At 45.7% G+C, this 20,277-nt stretch overlaps 1 protein-coding gene and 1 long non-coding RNA gene across 5 annotated transcripts in view; one reads left to right on the top strand and one right to left on the bottom strand.

Moving 5' to 3' along the window:
* LOC308583396 overlaps positions 1–20,277 on the top strand; it is a 443,390-nt gene that overhangs the window by 45,689 nt on the left and 377,424 nt on the right. The gene's annotated exons all lie outside the window — the stretch shown is intronic.
* LOC308583377 (uncharacterized protein) overlaps positions 1–20,277 on the bottom strand; it is a 42,695-nt gene that overhangs the window by 16,419 nt on the left and 5,999 nt on the right. For all 4 annotated transcript variants that reach the window (XM_081187260.1, XM_081187258.1, XM_081187259.1 and 1 more), the window contains 19 exons: positions 17,156–17,317; positions 15,566–15,697; positions 14,447–14,635; positions 13,437–13,520; positions 12,696–12,814; positions 12,416–12,530; positions 12,242–12,328; positions 11,168–11,283; positions 10,139–10,226; positions 9,329–9,408; positions 8,042–8,135; positions 6,258–6,374; positions 5,383–5,648; positions 4,775–4,898; positions 2,911–3,138; positions 2,477–2,632; positions 1,870–2,087; positions 622–799; positions 181–327 (listed from right to left, as the gene is read on the bottom strand). In XM_081187260.1, the coding sequence (XP_081043386.1) occupies positions 181–327; positions 622–799; positions 1,870–2,087; positions 2,477–2,632; positions 2,911–3,138; positions 4,775–4,898; positions 5,383–5,648; positions 6,258–6,374; positions 8,042–8,135; positions 9,329–9,408; positions 10,139–10,226; positions 11,168–11,283; positions 12,242–12,328; positions 12,416–12,530; positions 12,696–12,814; positions 13,437–13,520; positions 14,447–14,635; positions 15,566–15,697; positions 17,156–17,317 (2,700 nt within the window). The remainder of the gene's footprint in view (positions 1–180; positions 328–621; positions 800–1,869; positions 2,088–2,476; positions 2,633–2,910; positions 3,139–4,774; positions 4,899–5,382; positions 5,649–6,257; positions 6,375–8,041; positions 8,136–9,328; positions 9,409–10,138; positions 10,227–11,167; positions 11,284–12,241; positions 12,329–12,415; positions 12,531–12,695; positions 12,815–13,436; positions 13,521–14,446; positions 14,636–15,565; positions 15,698–17,155; positions 17,318–20,277) is intronic.

Raw genomic sequence — 20,277 nt, 5'->3', positions numbered from 1 at the left:
TAGAGGAAGGAAGCTAAAAAGAGAAAACATGAAAGGGGGTGTTTTGTTTATAACTTTGTGCAGATGCCCCATAAAAACTGAGTGAACAAAGCATAGCTATTCCACAATAAATACACAGTGCAGGCCAAGCTATTTTTCAAGTTTAGCTCTAGTATTGCCACTCAGGGGCTGCATACTAACTTGGCAGTGCTCGGTCATGTTCAGCGTGCCATTCTGAGTCTCCCTGCCATCACTCTTACTGCCAGGGTCCTTCTGGGAACTCTGTGCTCTCCAGCGCACCATCACCCATCCCAGCATGCTTTGCAGCTCCTCCATTCGCTCCTTTATCTAAAAAGACAGAACAAAACTGAGAAAGAAATGAAAGGAGGAAAAAAGGCCACATGGTGAATTCCTCTCTTTTCTCTTCTAGGTACAGCTCTCAGTCAGGGCCATCCCTCTGGATGACAAACAATTGGAACAAATGTCTAGCTCCCACCCACCTGATGAGATGCTTTGCCTCCTCCCTTTCGAAAGCAGTGACGGCAAAGAAAGAAAAGGGAAGTGAGGTGGGATGGGAGGTTGTTCCCCAAAGGATGCTGCAGGCATATAGGAAGCTTGCGTATCATGGCCTGCCACACTTACTGTCTCACTCAAGCTGTGCTCCTCAGCTACCAGTTTCCATCCAACTGCTGCCAGCTCCTCAAACTCCTTGAACTTAGTCTCCATGTTCCTTTCCAGGTCTTCCCACTGAGCCTCTGAGAGACCGTGGGTACTCATAGTCTCAGAGAAGATCTGTGCCCGAGTATCCTCTGTCCAGGAGCTGGAGAGTCAAGGAAGGAGGAGCAACTATGAATATGGCCAGAAGAAATGTGTCTTAACACCTCACAAAACTGCAGCTCAATTTATCCTCTACCCTTCCAACAAAGCTACAGATCAGGGTACTTACCAATTGATAGAGAAACCTGGAAGAATCCCAATAAAAACCTATTTTGCATCAAGTTGTCTCAGCCTCTAGACAGCTTTGTCTTTCAAGTAGTTGCATATAGTTAAGATACATACCATTTCCTCAGGCCTTTTAAAACCGTATTAAAAAGATGTGTCCCAGTAAAAATAGTTTTTCTCTCTCTTTGTTAACCACTAAGGCAGGCATCCCCAAACTCGGCCCTACAGATGTTTTGGGACTACAGCTCCCATCATCCCTAGCTAACAGGACCAGTGGTCAGGGATGATGGGAATTGTAGTCCCAAAAGATCTGGAAGGCTGAGTTTGGGGATGCCTGCACTAAGGGCTGCTTCCATTGTGGCAAAACAATCTACACACTAAGCCTTTCCATGGAAAAGTTGGTGTTACCTCTCACAAGCAAATCACCAGTCTTGGCAAAGAGGAGTAAATACTCAGGAAATCTGCAGCTAAATCACAACATCCAGGGCATGTGTAACTGCACCAAGATAAGTTGTGACGTGCTACACTGAAGTTGCATCCAATTTCAGTAAGAGCATATTTGGTGGGCTGGAGCTGCCATTGAGGTGCAAGCATTGCTGCCGCTTGCCTGGATGGTGCTGGGCTGAGACAGCAGCAAGCTCAGCCCTTCACAGGTGCACCAGCGGGAGCAACCACCTGGTTGCGCAGGTACCCCTGCAAGGTCCCAAACCTCACTTCCACCCTGCCCCACCTCCACCCCATCCAGGTGTGTGAACGGGAGTTAGAATTGATGCTGAGACTCAAGCTTGCTGGACTGACTTCAAAGTAGATAAGATGGATAGTCCCCAAGCGCAATTGAAAACAAGGGGTGCTTCCAGATGAGGGCTTAATATCACAAATGGGTGAGTCAGACATTGCAAAACAAACTTTCAACGGACAAGAAGAGTCCACTAAGGTCTACTGACTTACATAATGGCTAAATAAGCTCTGAAGAATTGTCGCAAATGAGCGGCTTGCTGTCCATGAACTGCATTTCCCGACACCAGCTTTTGCAGATCTTTCCAAGCCTCCAATGTTTCACTGATTCTTCTGGACTCATTTGGCATTTCCATCAAACAGCAATCTTCCAGCTCAATGAAGGCTCTCTTTAGTTTCTCCATGTCCCCTTCCAGGCTACACATTTCACTCTATGAAATACAAGACCGCAGGATTCAGGCTAGCAATAGGGCTTTCAAATGGGGAACTCCTGGCTCCTTCCCAACAGTAAATGCTTGCCCAATCTAAAAACAAGCATGAGACTCCCAACTGGCTTTAGGAAGCCAAACAAACAACAGGGCAGTATCATCAAACATCAGATCTATGCTGACCCATTTAAAAAAGTGAGAGCTCAGAACCGATGGTCAAACCTAAACCTGCATAACAATCTCAACCTGCAATTTACAATGGTGCTGGGTGGAAGAACAGACTTCCAAGGTGTGTGTAATGCCTGATTTAGTTCTCCTCCAACATTGCCATGAGCAAACACTGGTTATATGGGGTGCTTGTTACAAGCCCTCAAATAGCCTTTTGATCTCACCTCTATCTCTTTCTGCCTTTCCGTGAGCCCCTGCAGCTCCAGAAGATCTGCCTCACTCTTCACTGTGGCAAAGCTTCTCTCTGCCTGCATTATGTCCTGAGCCAGTGTTTCTGCTCTGTTCCTCATTGTCTTGATCCGTGAGGTGACCCAGGCCAGCTGAAAAATTGAAAAAAGAAAGGCGACACTGAGAAACAGCTCTCTGTGCTACAGGCTGCTTGGACAACCAAGCCAAAGCTGGAACTGCAACAGAGTAGTGCTGGTAGCATTTAATAGGTGGTCAGTCCACCTCTATGAAACAAGAAGATAGATTTGGTAGCTTCTTGCCCAAATGCAATAACCAACACTGAAGGGTGGAGTGGTTGAGGCTTTCCACCTCTAACCACTAGGGAAGAGGGATTTTTTTTAGCATGCAGCCCCTCTTAACCCTCTCTTACCTTAGTTTCCTCCCCACTTGACAAGGCCTGCACAAAGCACTTCAGATTCTCTGTCTTGGTCACTGCCTCCATGGCCCGCTCGCGCTCCTTCACAACACTGTTCAGCATGTCCACTGCTTCTTGCAGTTCCTCCAGTGACCTGTTCATGTCCTCATTGCTCAGCTGTTGGGCACTCTGGGCTATGAGAAGCTGCAGAGGCTCTTGGGAGCCTAGCTGATTCGGCACTGCCTAAAGCAAAACAAGAACATGAATAATATTGGGTACCAATCTAGACAGGCCACCCTGTTAATTCTCTCACAGAAGTCTTCTGAGCAAATTGCCATGATTCCTACTTTACAGAGAAGGAAAGTGAAACTTCAAGAGAGAGGCTTGACTAAAGCCACTCAATATTAATAATATTAATAATATTAATAATATTAATAATATTAATAATATTAATAATATTAATAATATTAATAATGATGATAATATTAATAATGATGATAATAAGGTAAAGATAAAGGGACCCCTGACCATTAGGTCCAGTTGTGGCCGACTCTGGGGTTGCGGCGCTCATCTCGCTTTATTGGCTGAGGGAGCCGGCGTACAGCTTCTGAGTCATGTGGCCAGCATGACTAAGCCTCTTCTGGCGAACCAGAGCAGCACACGGAAATGCTGTTTACCTTCCCGCTGGAGCGGTACCTATTTATCTACTTGCACTTTGATGTGCTTTCGAACTGCTAGGTTGGCAGGAGCAGGGACCGAGCAACGGGAGCTCACCCCGTCACGGGGATTCGAACCACCGACCTTCTGATCAGCAAGTCCTAGGCTTTGTGGTTTAACCCACAGCGCCACCCGCGTCCCTAATGATGATAATAGATTTGGTTATATCTTTGTTCTACTACTAATTGTATCTACCACAACATACATCAAAATAATAAATAAAACCATGCAATCTACTAATAATATAACTCAGAGCCAATACCCAATTTCTAAAAGCAGCAACAAAGAACATGTGATATAACCAACATTTCAAACTAACGAAGACCCAACACCAGCAAATGTAAAAGATGCTACGCATTAAAAACTGGCAGTGATGAAACTATGCTTATAAACTAAAAACAAATTGAAATAAAAGTGTCTTCAATTTCCAACACTGATCTTAAGTCCTGAGTATATTTAGCTGGGAAGCTAATTTCTGCCACCTCGCTGAAGGCCCAGATACTTGCCAGTGGATATCAGTAAGATAAGGCCTCAATAAGCAGCAGTAGCCAATTAACCAACAGTGTCAAAAGTTGCAATTTGTGGCATTATAGTTAAGAGTTCCATGACTAAATGCGACCAGAGCTAGAATGGTGATAGAACTTAGCTGTACAGGACCATTACCATCCTCAGTAATTTGGATGGCATACCATACTGAAATCATGTGAACCCAAACAGGAGAGTCACGCAAACTGTTCCTGTGTCACTAATCTGACCACTTAGATACAATGCAGCACAAGGGACTTTTATGGAGATGTGTGTCCCTTCAGCGCCATGCTCCCTCATTGTTCAAACTAAACATAAAGCGAGAAGCCCCTTGCTTGTTATTTTTGAACTCTGACTCTTCTGGGGAAGTGTTGTAGTTCCGTGGCAGAGCATCTCCTTTCCACATAAAAGGTCTCAGGTTCAATTCCTTGCATCTCCAGGCTGGGAGAGACTCACTATCTGAAACCCTAGAGAGTTGCTGCCAGTCAGCCTGGTTAGTAGTGAGCTGGGCAGACCAATGGTCTGACTTGCTATAAGGCAGATTCCTATGTTCCTATGACAGGGCGGAATTCAGACCACACCTCTGCATATCACCTTGTTCTTCCCTTCCCTGGTCCACGTCTTCTCTGCTTCTCACCTGTACTTGGTTCCTGTGACTCAGCATTTCTTCCATATGCACATTCTGCAAGAACTCGGTTAAAACCAGGGCATCTTTCAAGTCTGATGTTCGGCGCTGGAGAGCCTCCTGCACACAGGCGAACCTGGGAAGGAAACCATGACATCTTCCTAAAAGCGTATTTCATGAGGGCAATGCTGCCTGAACATACGCAACTTCAATTCGGACAGACAAAGCTGATGGAGATGAGAGATAGGTCTAGAACAACATGGGCTACAGCTCAGTGGTAGAACATCTGCTCTGCATGCACAGCGACCTAGGTTCAATCCCCAGCACCTTTGTCTGAAATCCCGCAGAACTGCTGCTTATGTAGTTTGAGGACAATACTGGGTTAGATGGACCAATGGTCTGACTCAGCAGAAAGCAGCTTCCTATGCTCCTATGACAAGGGAAACTTAAAAAACAACAACCCTGGCTCTCTCCTCCTCCTTGGTTGCCTGCATCTATTCCTTTGAAACCATTCTTCCACCCTGAAGTAACCTCTTCTCCTTCTCCAGCTTTTCAGAAGCCAAGTCTCCTTCCTACACCACCTCCATACAGAGAACACTCTTTTGTTCCCAAGAACTCACTTTTCCTTCACTCGTTCCATCTTTCTATGAATCATTGCAGCTGCTGTGTGTTCCGAGGAGGAGTCAATTTTCATTTCCTCCTGCAGGGCTTGAAGCTTAATATGCCACGCCTCCACTTGGTTCTCCAGGGTGCCAACCTTCTCTAGGTCCCCATGGAGGTCATCAAGGTTCTTTGCTGCTGCTGCTGCTTCTGGCTCAGAGAGCAAGCCTAGCACAGTTTCCAGCCAACACTCAGCCTCTTCTACCTCCCCAACCAACCGCAGAGCCTGCAAATAGAAAGGAGTGGCATGAGCAAGGCAGCCCTCCCAGCCTGAATATGACAAGAAAGTGATTGCACACTGTCCTCTGCAAGAGAAGGTCTTCACCCTGAAAGATGGCAAACAACTTTCTTAAATAAATAAAAGAGTGTATCCTAATCCCAAAGTTCAAATGTCTAACTGTGGGAGAAAACTGAACCCTACACCACAAATAATCTGTTCCCTACGGCTAAACTTTTCAGTGCATGGATGACAGGCAAGCAATCCAACTAAACAGGAAATGTGACCTCTGTCAGGGATAGAGCTACAAATATTAGAATTGCTAGGGTCTTTTGAGTGAGGCTGAGACTACATGTTACCCACAACATAGAGCAGCTGCCAAGGTCGGCAGCTGTCTCACCCCCTTCCACCCCAAAACCTTTTATTAATGTCTAGCATAATTCGTCTCATCTGACGATGGCGTAGATTTCATTTGCCTCCACGCTGCATCATTTGGTTGTTGCCAGCAAGGGTGGAGAAACACGCAGTGCCACGAGATCACAGGATGTGAAAAACTGGCACACCATGTTTCCAAAAGGGAAAGGTGCGACACCCTTTCCAGTGGCAGCCACTACTCACTGTATCAATCTCCCTCAGGGCCACGCCATTCTCTTGGTGCCGCCTTCTCAGTTCCTCCCAGAGACCCTCCAGTTCCTCAAGGGCATCTTCCATCTGAGGACTCCACCTGTGTAGCTCCTAAGATGTACAGCACACACACATGCCATTAAGACATATGAAGAAAAGGGCTCCCACTGTGGTGGTTCTGCATATGTGGAACTCTTTGCCCCAGGATGTTCACTTATCATCCTCTCTATATATGTTCGGACAGCAAATGAAAGCAGTTCTCTTTAACAAGTTTTTGATTCTGTTCATTACTTCATGCTTTGATTTATTGGTGATTAGTTTTGGCCCTTGGGTGCTGCTTTTAACCGGGTAATTATGTTTTAATGATGGGTTGCTATTTTTATGCCTTTTTAAAACATTGCGAGTTGCACTGACTTTTTGAAGGGGAAAAGCAGGATACATTTTTTTTTGTATAAATAAAATTCAAATATATGAATCTGATTGAAGCCATGTCAGACTGCTGGACCATCTACTCCAGTTTCATCTAGTGATAGGCAGCTGAATTACAGGGTATGAGGTATGTGTGTGTGTTTTCTAGCCCCTTTACCAGAAAGCCTTTTAACTGGAGATGCTGGGGACTGAGCCTAGGATCTTCAGAATGAAAAGCATGCACTCCATCACTGAGCCATGGCCCCCACTTGTTCAGTTTCCTCCTCAGATATACTCTAAGAGTAGAAGCCATTGTCCCTGTTGGGGAGGTATTAACAGATCCAGTGTGGTGTAGTGGTTGTAGGTTAGACTCTAGGACCTGGGAGACCAGAGTTCAAATCCCCACTCAGGCAAGAAGCTCACAGGGTGATCTTGGGCCAGTCCCTGCCTCTCAGCCTAACCTACTTCAAAGTGTTGCTGTGGGGATTAAATGAGGGGAGGGAGAACTATGAATACCATCTTGAATTCCTTGGAGAACAAGATGGGATAGAAATGCAAAAAATAAACGAAATCTTTTATGGGACCCAGAAAATGCCTTTGTCAGGCTGGGCTAGGGGTTGTCACCTGTCCTGTATAATACAGGATTGTCCTATATTTCAATGTAAGATGCTACATCCTGTATTGACACAGTTTTGTCCTGTGTTTCAGGTCTCTACTCTCCCTGTCTCTCTCTGCCAAGTTAGGGATCCTCTCCAAATGCATGTGTTTGAAAGGGTGTGTGAAAGGTCATGTATTTAATCTCTGGGTAGCCAAGCACAGACAGGTTTACAAATGTGTGTGTGTGAGTCAAATTCCAGAGGGGCCATCCTGTCAGGCTGCAATAGATTATAATGGATTGCTTTGAAGTCACTTCAGCATGGGGGAGTGGGAATCACACACACCCCAACTGCCCCTCCCCACTCTGTCATGTATTTTGCCAAAACAAAGGTGGCAACCCTAGGCTGGGAAGGAATTGGGAGCATCCCTGCTGAACAGGCCTCTCTCAGGCCTCGCTTCTTCTTACCACCCACAACAGTCCTAATTGAAACACACATTAATTCTACAAACCTGCTTAAATACTTGGGTATTTGAAACACAAAATTCCTCTTCATTAACTCAAGGTTTAAAAATAAATTTGTCAACATTTTGCTTTTGATTTCCGATAACCACCTCATTCAGCTATGCTTGTAGACTAGGCCTGTTCTTCAGCCAAGTGGCAGCCTACCAGCAGCCCAAGGGAAGCCAGAATGACTACCGCAGTAAGGGAATCTATGTGGGCTGCAGAATGACAAAGACTTGGGGATTTGGTGAAGCTTGCAGAGAGACATTACCCCATCAGCGACCTGGCAGAAGTCCTGAAGGTGTGCCTCCTGCTGGGGCAGGTCCTTCAAGGCATTTGAATGCCAGAGAAGCTTCTTCCTCCTCCTGCAGAAGACAGAAAATTAGGGTGAGGCCATATATTCCAATTCATTGCTTGATAACTGCCACATCAAGTACACATGTGCGAAACACCACAGAAAGAGAGAGAGAGAGAGAGAGAGCGCAAGAGCAAGCAAGCATTTATACATACCGAGATCACCCTAAAACACAACACATTTTAATGGCTTTTCAGAAGTGTAGCCATATTACTCTGTTGGGGGTATTTTTTGCACTTTAAACACTGGGTAGGATTCACCTAAGCTTAAAAACCTCCAAGGAAGGAAGGCCCACCACCTCCTGAGTAGTCTGTTCCACCGTTGAACTGCTCTTACTGCCAGAAAGTTCTTTCTGATTTTTAGTTGGAATCTTCCTTGTTAGTTGAAGCCAGAGCAGGAGAAAACAAACTTGCTTCATCTTCCATGCGACAGCCCTTTAGGAGAGGGAGGGATCGTCTCCTCCAGAAATGCTTGCGCAGATGGAATGTTCATAATAATGCAACATTGAATTCCACTCTGACAAATTTGTTATGACAGCTTCTGCTATAATAAATGTGGGAGTCTTTAAGATTCTTTGTTATTTGAAGTGAAGGCAGTTTGCATTCTATAACCAATAGTGAACTCAATTCTCTGAGTGCAGGTCCTAATGTAACTAAAGCATCCATGCTCAATGGGGAAGTACCAGCAGGCTCAGGAGAACCACGAGGTTTACAGAAGTACAAATATATATATATACCCAGCCAAATGAGGATTGAGCATGCTCAGTGGCCATGGAATGCTGACAACTGAAGAGAGTGATAGAAAACCAGGAAAACTTGAATGGAAGGGGGCATGACTGACTGCAACGCTGAACTGAGCGTTTTGTTGCAGGTGCCACTTAGATTCAATTAGAAGCCACTGGGTGGTGGCTCAACCTCACAGCTTCATTGTTTTCCTGTGGAGCTCCCAGCATCTACCCATAATGAGGCTGGGCTTAGTGCCAAGACCACAGGGACCCCCCCCCCAACCCATTCAACTTCAAAGGGCCAGCCCCTCCGCTAGGAGTAAGAGACAAATTCTTTCCCATAGTGAATTGTTGCTAAGCAACAAAGCAGATCCCAGTAAGCAACTTCTACCCTGCCCAGTCCCAGTTTCTCCTCACCACTTCCCACATAGCTTTCCCCCAGCTTTCCTCTCCCAGGAAAGCACTGTGTGTGCCAATACCTCCTGCTGTCACTGGTGATGGCCTCCTTGCCTGGTGAGTCTGTGTTGCCCTCTTGGCTTCCTTGGATGTCCTTCCATATCTAGGGTTAAAAGAAGAGTAAGAATATATTTTGCTCAGAATCCTGAGAGGTAAGACTCTGGGCAGGACCTTGTCTGAACTCTGAAGTGGCTCCAAAATTATGGAACCAGTTCCCAGAGATCTGTCTTAATCCAGCTCTTGGCCCAATGCCAAGCATTTTGTATTCTTCCCAGATGCCACCTTGTGGGAGAAAGGGGGATGAATTTGCCACTCACCATCCTCTTCCTCTTCCCCACCTTTGCCAGCTGCAACGTTCTTGTGTTAGAGCTTGGCTGAGGCCAAAAAAACTTAAGTAGCATGAAGTCTGTTCTGGGATATTGGTAAAGGAAACAGGCCACTGCTTAGCAGCAATCACCAGTGGTCTTCTTTACTAATTCAGGGCGAGAGAGTACATAGCACTCCTCTCTGCTTTTCCTCACCATAAAAAGTAATTGCACTGGCTTGGGCTTTTAAGCACCACCATGTTATAACAAGAAGGCTACAGCTGAGAAGGCTACAGAGACCCTCCTTGTCTGCTGGGACACTTGAACCACCAGTTCTGGCCCAAGTGTGGCCACCTGAGATTGACAGACTAGTCTTGCCTGTTGCTACGCATCCACACGTGAAACATTTTCTCCAGAGGTTACCTTTACCCATGAGACATGCCTTGCAAATGGAGGGTGCTCTGAGGCTGGTCATCTACGCACAGTACCCAGGAGATCTTGAGGTGTTATCTTGAATACTTTTCTTACCTCCCATACAGGTTTTCCTCCAGCCTCTCTCCCTGCACTGTTGGACATGATCTTCACTTGCTCACGATTCGGGGAATCAATTGATCTTCTGGTCGGAGCCAGTAGTGGGGCAATAGGAGTGAGGGGAAGCAGAGGGGTAAAAACAAAGAAAACTGTTAGAGTAGGGAACAGAAAAGGGCAAAAAAGAGAGATGATAATCATCACAGAATAAATGCAGACATCCTTGAAGAAATCCAGTATTCCAGGGTAGAGTGTCTCAGGCTTATGCACCTAACCCAACTGTTTTCAGCTTTCTCAGGTTGTTTTATTCTGACACGTTATGCTTTCAGCTTTCATTATGCTTTCAGCTTTTGTTGAGAAAGGAATGTCTTGGGTAGAGCATCCTGAAGTTGCAGTGATAGTAACAGAGCTGCTGGCTTAGCCTTGTTGCTGGAGCAGAGGCCATCTCAGTCTCCAGAGTCCACATTAACTTTGGGTGAAAGTTTCCTCAAGTTACTCACATCAAGGAAGATAGTAAGTAAGTGCTGATGGTAAGCAAAAGAGGGGACTTCCCTTTACTTCCTAAACTGTCTTTTGCCTTGACTGGTAGAGAGAAACAGATGCCACCCTCAGCACTCACACATATAGGCTGCATATTCATAACTTAAAAATCTAAACAAATGCATTGCCTGAAGGCCTACAACCTCAAAAAACTGTGATTAAACTACCATGCATAGTACCTTGTTCCAACAGAATGAAATGGGGGGGGGAGGACATTGTCAGGGTTGCCACCTTTTCCTAGCAGTTTTGCTCCTGTGCATCTAATATCAGTAGCATGCAAAGCTTTTCCAGGCACAGTAGATTCCTCACCTGCTTAGTTTCTGTATGCCACACTCCTGTTAAAGGTGCACAGCAAAACAGAAAATGGTAGTAGTATTGTCAACGATGGCTCTGGCGTGCCCAAATTAGAGACATTTGCTAAATATAAACATTAACCAGCTCAGGATCCACCTCATGCAGAGACAAAAAAATTAGGCATTCAGCAAATACCTCAATAACTGCTGGAGCTGGGCCCAGCTCTCCTTCACATCTTGATGCTTGAGAGAGACTCGTGCTACTAGGCTGGGATGGAGGCTTGTCAACTGGGACACGGTCACATCCAGCATCTGGGTGGCAAAAAAGGCTGGCAATGAATGAGTGAGCAGGAGTGACAACTGGTCACTTGGCTTAAATTAACCTGACCCATCAAGATAACCTCACTAGCTATACACATCATGTAGCTTATAATGACCAGTAGCCCCTGGTTCCCTAAAACCAAGTGGTTTGTTCAGTCCCTGGTGGGCTACCATGCATCTTAATGGGTGACAAGTTGTGCATGTCTAATCTAGAGACTGCCTCCAAAGAAGATGCAAACGCGTGACAATGCAGGATTTAACTCCCTTTCTTGTGGATCATTCCTCAGCATTCAGGAGCTTCTGCTGAAAACTGAGCTTCTTTCAGAATGCCAGGATGAGCACCTCACTTTGGATACAATCACTCCAGCAGTGGAGGGGTAGGATATGTACCAGATGTTGGTACTTCAGCTGGATATCAGTTTTTGAGTCCAGGCCATCTTGCTTAGTTCATTATTTACAGGATGACAAGTTGTTCTCTAAACTAAGGGAGAAATGAACATGCCTACAAATCTTTTTTTAAAAAACCTTTGCCCACCCCTCACATCTTCTTTAAACATGCCACCAGACTGTCATTATTTTGTGGAAGGGATTCAAGCACATACCAGAAATTTGGGTTTGTGCAATTAAAGTGGATCAAAGCACTCTGCTGCCCTATCACAAATCCATGTTTTAAAAGAATCAAGAATTTTTGTAGTTTGGAAAGTGACAGGAAAATGCACTGAAAAGTGTGGGATGAACAAATGGCTAACATGAATATGTATCAACACATCAGGATGAATGCAGGACAGCTGCTCATTGTTGTATAACCACCCCACAAACAAATCAGAATCATTGCTCAGTAAAGACTGGATATACTCTGACCTCTATGTAAGCAACTCAAGATGAATGCTTAATAAAGAGGGCATCTGGAGGGGCTCCAAGTCATGTTCCTGGGCGTTGCCCAACTTACCATGACCTGACTAGCTATATCCCTGACATCCAGGTCTGGACTGGTTTCAGGTTCCCTCTGTTTCCCCACTCCACAGAGATTCCTCCGCTACAACAGAAACAACAGGCGTTAAGCCCCGAGACAAGTAGCAATGCAGTTCTTAGAAAGCACCCACCACCTCCTCTTAGAATCTACCTTTGCATGGATGGCCCCAAGGAGCACTTCTGCTTGCTGGACGAAGGCAGCGGCTTCCAGAGCCAGCTGCAGGGTCTCATGGTGTTCCTTCAGTGTCCCCTGGAGCCGCAGCCACCTGGAAGGTGAAACGGGCAGAAGGATCTTAGGAACGGGGAAGTAGCTTAGCCTGCACATCCTTGACAGTTAAAGTAAAGCAAATGTGGTCAGATGATTCCATAGCCCATCCTAATGCTGGTTATGCCCCATCTCTCTTCCCCCACCAGATCCTGCTCTAGCTCACATTTTATTGAGATGCTTGCGCCGTGCCATAATGCTCCTGCTCTCGCTCTTCCCCTGCTTCTCAAGTTTGTGAGCCAGGCTGTTCATTTCCTCATGCAGGGCCTGGAACTGCTGCTCCTCCTAAGTTGGATGAGAGAGAGAGAAAAGGGGAGGAGAGACGGGGGAGAAGAGGAATAACATAAACTTACTTTCTATAAAAGTATGACCTCATAAGAAGCTAACCGCTACTGGCATTGCCAACTGAGCCCCAGCAGAATAAACCTTGTACTCAGAAGTTGTTTTCGAAAGGAGCTTAGGAGCTCCTGATAATAATTAAGCATCAACTTTTTTTTTTTTACAGTGCTTTCAGGTGTTCCAAGTACTTCTCATACATTATCTCAGCAATCCTTGCAACAACTATGATGCAGGCCAAGAATTATTATTCCCAAATTGCAGGGAGGAGGGGATGGAGGGCTGAGAAAACAGTAGTACTATCCAGAACAGACAAGAGACAAAATCTTCGTAGTGGCGCCTTTCTATTCTTGCAGATGGCAGCTGCAAAATGTGATGAAGGACTGCACCAGACTACCCTCTTGCTACCCCAATAGGACCTAGGTATGAACTACAATGCCATTTATATCATCTGAGGTAGGATGCAAAGCCTAACTGCAACCACCCCAGGTAAAACAGCACTATCAGAACCACACCCCCCCAACACTGTACAGAGAAGAGAATCCCACACAACTGTCAGTAAGACTGTCACCTGTTTCAAGTCAAGGATGCGTCGGGTAAGCTGAATCTTGTCTGCATTCTCTTGCAGCAGGGCAGTTAGCAAAGGTTTCTCTTCCTAGAGGGGCAGATGGAAATGGTTAGACTATATGAGATATTGAAGGCACAGTGACTACAGTGTTACAATTTCATCCCAATCCTAAGAGATGTAAAGTGGAGTGGTTTGGTTTTTCTTCAGAATACACAGTTAGAATCCAACTTGTAGACTAGGAGTGGGAAACCATTTTCACTCCAAAGGCAACATTCCCTCCTGGGCAGGACTAGAGGCAAAGGTAGGCAGAGCCATGGGTGTCACTCTAACCTTTGTACAATAGGCTACATTCCAGCCGTGCGAAGACAGAGGATTCTACATACGCCCCTCTAACTCTCTCCATCTAGGCAAGCAAGAGTCCCAAGGGCCAAATGGAGAGGAAATTATGAAAATCAATTAATCTTGCTTCTATTTTTGTATTCAGGGTTGTTTTCCTCTTTTAAAGATTTAGGATTTCTAGGAATTTAGAACGTCTTGTTATGGAATGGAATTTGGGGGCGAAGACAAGAGCACATGGAAATTGCTATTAGATGGCCAGTGCAGTCAGCAGACAGAGGAGAAAGAAAACTATCGATGCCATGGGGAAATGACTACCTTAGCTCCCCATCTGCCATAACCAACTACTGTCTAAATCTTTCTGACCTTTGCTCCAAAATCTTGGAAGATTTTTTGAATGCTTTCTTTTTAAAATGTAATCTATTGAGTCAATTCCATAGGTGGATTTCAGAAAAATCTGACCAGCTGGGGAAATCCTTCCATATATGTGTCCAGAATCTGCAGGCAAAACATAAATTCCTCTTCCCTATGGCTATGCATAGCTCTTCCCTAGCTCTCATTATTATTCACCCATTCATTACATTTCTATCCCAAGGGAGATCAGGGCAGCATACATATATATTTATACGTGCTGCAGAAACAGGGGAACTGAGGGTTGGCCCTGCTTTGGCACATACCTTCTGCCTGATCCAAGCTTCCAGTTGCTCAGCTTTCTGGTTGAACTCTTGTAAGTTTCTGAGTCCGCTCACTGCTTTGCTCTGATTTGCTGCCATCTGCTTCAGCAGTTGCCACTGTTCGCACAGGGTTTGTAGTCGCCTCGCTATCTCGGCACTGGAGTTGGACTGGACAGTAAGCTGGTCACCCATCTATGGATGGGAAAGAACATAAGAGCACGTGAAGAGCCCTGCTGGATCAGGATGATGCCCAACATCCTGTTCAAACAGTCGGCTGTGAGAAGCCTGCAAGCATAACCTGAGCATATCAGCACTTTCCTCACTTGTGATTCACAGCAAATGGTATTCAGAGGTATACTGGCACTGACCATGGAGATAGAACCCAGCCATTGTGGCTAGTAGCGACTGATAGTCTTATCCATGGGTAGGCAAACTAAGGCCCGGGGGGCCAGATCCAGCCCAATCGCCTTCTGAATCCGGCCTGTAGACGGTCTGCAATCAGCGTGTTTTTACATGAGTAGAATGTGTGTTTTTATTTAAAATGCATCTCTGGGTTATTTGTGGGGCATAGGAATTTGTTCATATTTTTTTTCAAAATATAGTCTGGCCCCTCACAAGGTCTGAGGGACAGTGGACTGGCCCCCTGCTGAAAGGTTTGCTGACCCCTGGTCTTATCCTCCACAAATTTGTCTAATCCTCTTTTAAAGCCATCCAAGTTGATGGCCATTACTGCCTCCTGTGTTTCCCCCCTAGCTCTGATAATAACCATCTTGAAGTGATGCAATCAAAACTCTGCACAGTGTTCCAAGTGTGCTCTCTCGGCATAGATATAAGTGTTATGACACTGATGGTTTTGTTTTCAGTCCCTCTCCTAGCGATACCTAACATGGAATCTGCATTCCATGGAGAGGCAGGACTTAAAAGTCATCCAGTCTTGCCAGAGCACTGATTTCATGGAAACTCTAGAAATCAAGAGTGCAGAAACAGGAGGAAACACAGAGACGCTGGACTACAGGAGAGGGAGCAAGGGTGAACAGGATTCAGGTCTCTATTCAGAGCCGTGCTGCAACCTAAAGAACTCAAAGCAGGGGGGAGAGGGGGCTTCCAGAGACCTTGTTGTACCTGGTTCAGTTTGATCATGGTATTCTCGAAGTCTTTCATGTCTCTTTGTAACGTCTGAGCTGCCCGCTCCCATTCCTGAATACTGCAACCATCCTTCAGGTCTCGGAGTTTCGCTCGCACCCATTTCTCAGCCTGAAACATGAAGACAAATGCCAAGATGGGAACTGGACAAGCAGCTGGGGGAAAGCACTCTTTCTGCTTCCATTAGGAAGCTCAAAAGTCTGATTTTGTATGGGAGAAAGGAGAGACTCTGGGCAAAATGGAGAAGATGCCTGTTCTGGCATGACATTAAAGAAAACCCAGTACAGGATTATTCCATGTAACTCCCCATTGCTACAGCATGTAATCCTGTGGAATTGCAATGTTTTTAATCATTTGTTTGTTTGTTTTAACCAAAGCTTGGGTTTGATGGTGACGGTCTCTCTTCAATACACAGGAGAGCTGCTGCCGGCATGAGAAGACAATATTGGGCTAGATGGGCAAACAGTCTGACCAGGTAAAAGGTGACTTCCTTCCAATATTCCCCTACAGCAGCATCCAGATGTTGTGAACAGATGGCTGCTCTGGCTGGGACTCATGAGAGTTGTGGTCCAGAACATCTGGAGGACGTCAGGTTGGCAAAGGCTGCCCTGGAGTTAACCTCACCACAGATCTACCCCGGAAGTTTCAGAAGTCAATCCATAGAATGGAAAAATGCTAAGTAGATGCTTCAAGCAGTGAGTGACAGAGTGGCACAAGTGTGAATTAGTTTATCTTAATTATGTAGTTACCCATACTACACTGCTCTTCAGTTACAAAGCTCATAGTCATGTCTACAAGCACTGAGACATGTTCCAGCTATGTGCTTGGGATTAGCAAGAGCTGGAAAACAGGGGAGCAAAGAAGCTGCTATGTGCAGTGCAAGAGATCAGCCTGGGTTTGGTCTGAGCTGCTCCGATTGAAGAGCCAGGCATGAATTAGCAGCTTTACAAGAGCAGGTCGAATGCAATTGGTCCCTTGTGTCACCTGGCCATTGCTAAACTCCTGAGTGCCATATGGGTAACAGGCTTCCTGTTTCTACAACCATGGCAACCAGCCATGGTGCTGCAGAAAGTAAAGTGGCTGAGTCCCACTGCTAAGAGTTCCTGGTTCAAGACACCTGGCAGGGAGAGGGATGACAGCCACCTTTCTCACAGGGCTGCTGTGAAGTCACATGACAAAAGCTACATACTCAAACATTCTGATATAAAAAAATACACTTTTATTATCACCTAGATGTCACTACTGCTATTCTGTGCCCCCTTCACCTCAAAGAGATGGGAAAGAAATCACATATCTGTGGACTGACCCCCTCTCCTCTGGTCCTCCATCCTAAAGACAAGCTGCCAAGGATGACCTCATGCCATAACAACAGCCTCCCTCTAGCCAAGGGACCTTGTCTCCTTCCATCTGCACGTTCCTCTCACTTTAACAGAGGAAAGACCTTTGGCAAGGAAAAGGCTGCCTTCCCTTCCTTTCTACTGTAGTATGGGAAAGAAGAGAAGAACATGTTCCTGCTCTACCGAGAGACTGAAGGGGATTTGTTCCTCTGCCAATCCCATTTTCTTTTACCTGCATCATGTCACAGTTGAACTGAGCTATGTGAGGGCTCCATTTGGAAAGGTCGGCCAGCCCTGGGCTGCTCTGGAGGCAAGGCTTCAGCCCTGCTACTTTGCCTGCCTGTATGTTCTTGACATTCTCCTTCCAGGGACCTGCAACAGCACAGCTTGACATCTAGGAGAGAGAAACAGAGAGAAAGAAAAAGTTTGTTTAGATTTGGTCCACATCTGATAAAGGGGAAGCAGCAATGCCCTAACTGAGCTTCAGGGGGGTTTGGAACTGACGGCCTTGTGCAGTAAGTTAATCAACAAGATAGAGTCTTAGGCTATGTACGCACTGTACCTTTAAAGCTTGCTTCCACTGAAATCCTTCAGTGTTTTTGTATTATCCGTTCACTGCAAGAATCTTGTACACAGTGAGTAAATGGTTCATCTTTCTCAGCACATATGGACAAGGCTGGTGGTATAGTTGAAGACAAAACTCTCTAGAAGTTCTTTCCTGGCACTGCTACTCGAGATCCACTAAGGTGCCAGGGATCAAGCCTAAGGCGTCATCTAAGCAAAACATAGAAGAGGAAAGGTCCTATCTTTAACTTCATCTTATCCTGCCTCTCTCAGGTTCGGCAGAAGTAAACCTATTTCTGCAAAACTCCCAGCCCTCAGGTAAAAGAGCTCCTGAACAAACAGGGAGACTTTTTGTCTGCCTGCCTTACAAATGAGCTCAGACCCTGCTCCTCAAAAGCAGTCTAGAGAGATACTTATTTTAAGTAACTCATCAAATGGGAGAAAGTCTGGATTTCTTCCAGGCTTTGTTCTTGTGGTCAGAAATGATGCAATGTTCTGTCACCACTCCAAGACCGCTAAGGTCAGCCAACTGCAGAAATGGCTTTCCTCCAAGCTCAGCCCAAGGTCCAGCTGCAAACTACCATGGAGGGCTAAATTTGTAAACAGTATCTCAAATCCCACTGCAGGAAGAGAGGTCAGTACTGGCTGCTCTTAAATGGTAGAGCATGGAAAGAGAAGCTTAACACTACTGAACTCAGAACACTGACAGCACACATACCAGAGCACTTATGAAAGATACAATTTGAGACCTTCAAGCAGAGAAGGTGTAAGTCAGGAGGGAAATAGTTCATGATGCATGAAGAGCACGACTCAGAAATATAACAATTTTAAAATTAAAGCTTGGGCGCATATTCCCAACAAAGTTCATGCTAAGGGTAGCTCTACACTGCAAACACAAGCTGGTTTCAATCCAGTTTAATGATCAGTTTCACCCCTCTCAATGATTCCTGGAGATACGTTTCCTGTAAGGTAAAAGGTAAAGGGACCCCTGACCATTAGGTCCAGTCGAGACCGACTCTGGGGTTGCGGCACTCATCTCGCTTTATTGGCCAAGGGAGCCGGCATACAGCTTCCGGGTCATGTGGCGAACCAGAGCAGCACATGGAAACGCCGTTTACCTTCCCGCCGGGGCGGCACCTATTTATCTACTTGCACTTTGACTTGCTTTTGAACTGCTAGGTGGGCAGGAGCAGGGACCGAGCAACAGGAGCTCACCCCATCACAGGGATTCAAACTGCCGACCTTCTGATCGGCAAATCCTAGGCTCTATGGTTTAACCCACAGCGCCACCCGCATCCCTACGTTTTCTGTAAGTGTATGTAAACTAGGTGGTAGGGGGAGAGACAGAAGCTGCTGCATTATTCTGAGTCAGACCATTGGTCCACCTTAGTTCATCACTATATACACTGACTGGCAGCAGTTCTTCAGGGGTTCAGACAGGGGACAACCCAAGCCTTACCTGGAGATGCCAGGGATCGAACCTGGGACCTCCTGCATGTAAAGCAGATGCTCTGCCACTGACTCTAGAGCAAAAGATGTCTAGCAAAGAATTCTCATCGCCTCATAGAGGGCCCCCAACACTGTCGAACCAGTTGTAGTGTAGGGGCATCCAAAAAGGAGACCTGAATGAAAGCCAAGAGGTTTGGCATGGGAATGTCTCAGAATACAAATATGGAATGAAAACAGAAGAGACTGAACAGAAACAGGACAGCAAGTGGCATAGGGTTGTCAGTAAGGACACACATATCTGCAATGGAAAAGTAGCTCCCTATCAAGATTGGGGGCAGCACAACAGCCTCATAAATTGATCACGACTAGACACATTATAGAAAACAAGAATAATTCTTATTCTTATTCTTATTCAAGAAGGGGGAGGGGGAGCCACTATCAAAGGGACTGGACTTTACAGCATAGATGACTGAGTCCTTGATAATCTATAGTTGTTTATAGCCTAAGCTATCACCCTTCTAATGATGTCCTGTTCAGTTTTTGCATGATAAGCTTGTGGACATGCCCCAGGCATAACCTAATTTCCTCCCATGACATTTTCCCCAGAACTTTTTTTCATTTGCATTTCTGTCTGGCAGGATATAGCGAGGGAAGCTGGAAATGAACAAGGAAGACACTTTGCACAAGGACACAAAAAAGAGACTATGGTGGGGCACAGCCTTTGAAAGATTGGAGGCGGGCACAATACCCTGACATTTCCCATTAGCTTGTGCCTTCAGACAAAATGGCATGCCATGTTCTCATGGTATGAGTGGTGGCCTTTCAAAGGACGCATTAGAAAGTGATGAACTGGTAATGGTCCTTTACGCTGGATGCCAATTAGCTGAAAGAAAATGCAAACTGGTACCAGGGTCTCCCAGATTACATGTTTATATACTGAACTGAAAGAACACACATCTGTACATGGAAGAGCTATGAGAGCTCCCCCTTCAGACAAGACCCCATAAACCTGGAAAGGTGTCGTGCGAATCACGAAAGCTACAATGCTAAACAGGCACATTGGTGATTAACTTCTACTGAACTTGGCAATATTTCAGAGCAAATGTTCTCAGGACTGCACTGCAAGATATCTTCTGTTGCTACTTCTACATCCCATATATGAATCACTTGTGCAGCTTCTCATGGAATGTGCTCTTCCTTGGTTCAGGTAGCTTTTTGTACATGCTTTAACAGAGTCAGAATGTACAGCCACAACACAGGCAGCCCTTAGAACAGGATGGGAAAACTGAACTCTCTTAGACTACAACTCCCATCATCCCTGGCCACTGACCAGGCTGGCTG

Source organism: Podarcis bocagei, assembly GCF_964188305.1.
Source record: "Podarcis bocagei genome assembly, chromosome: 3".
Lineage (NCBI taxonomy): Eukaryota > Metazoa > Chordata > Lepidosauria > Squamata > Lacertidae > Podarcis > Podarcis bocagei.
This window is presented reverse-complemented; position numbering and strand designations above follow the sequence as displayed.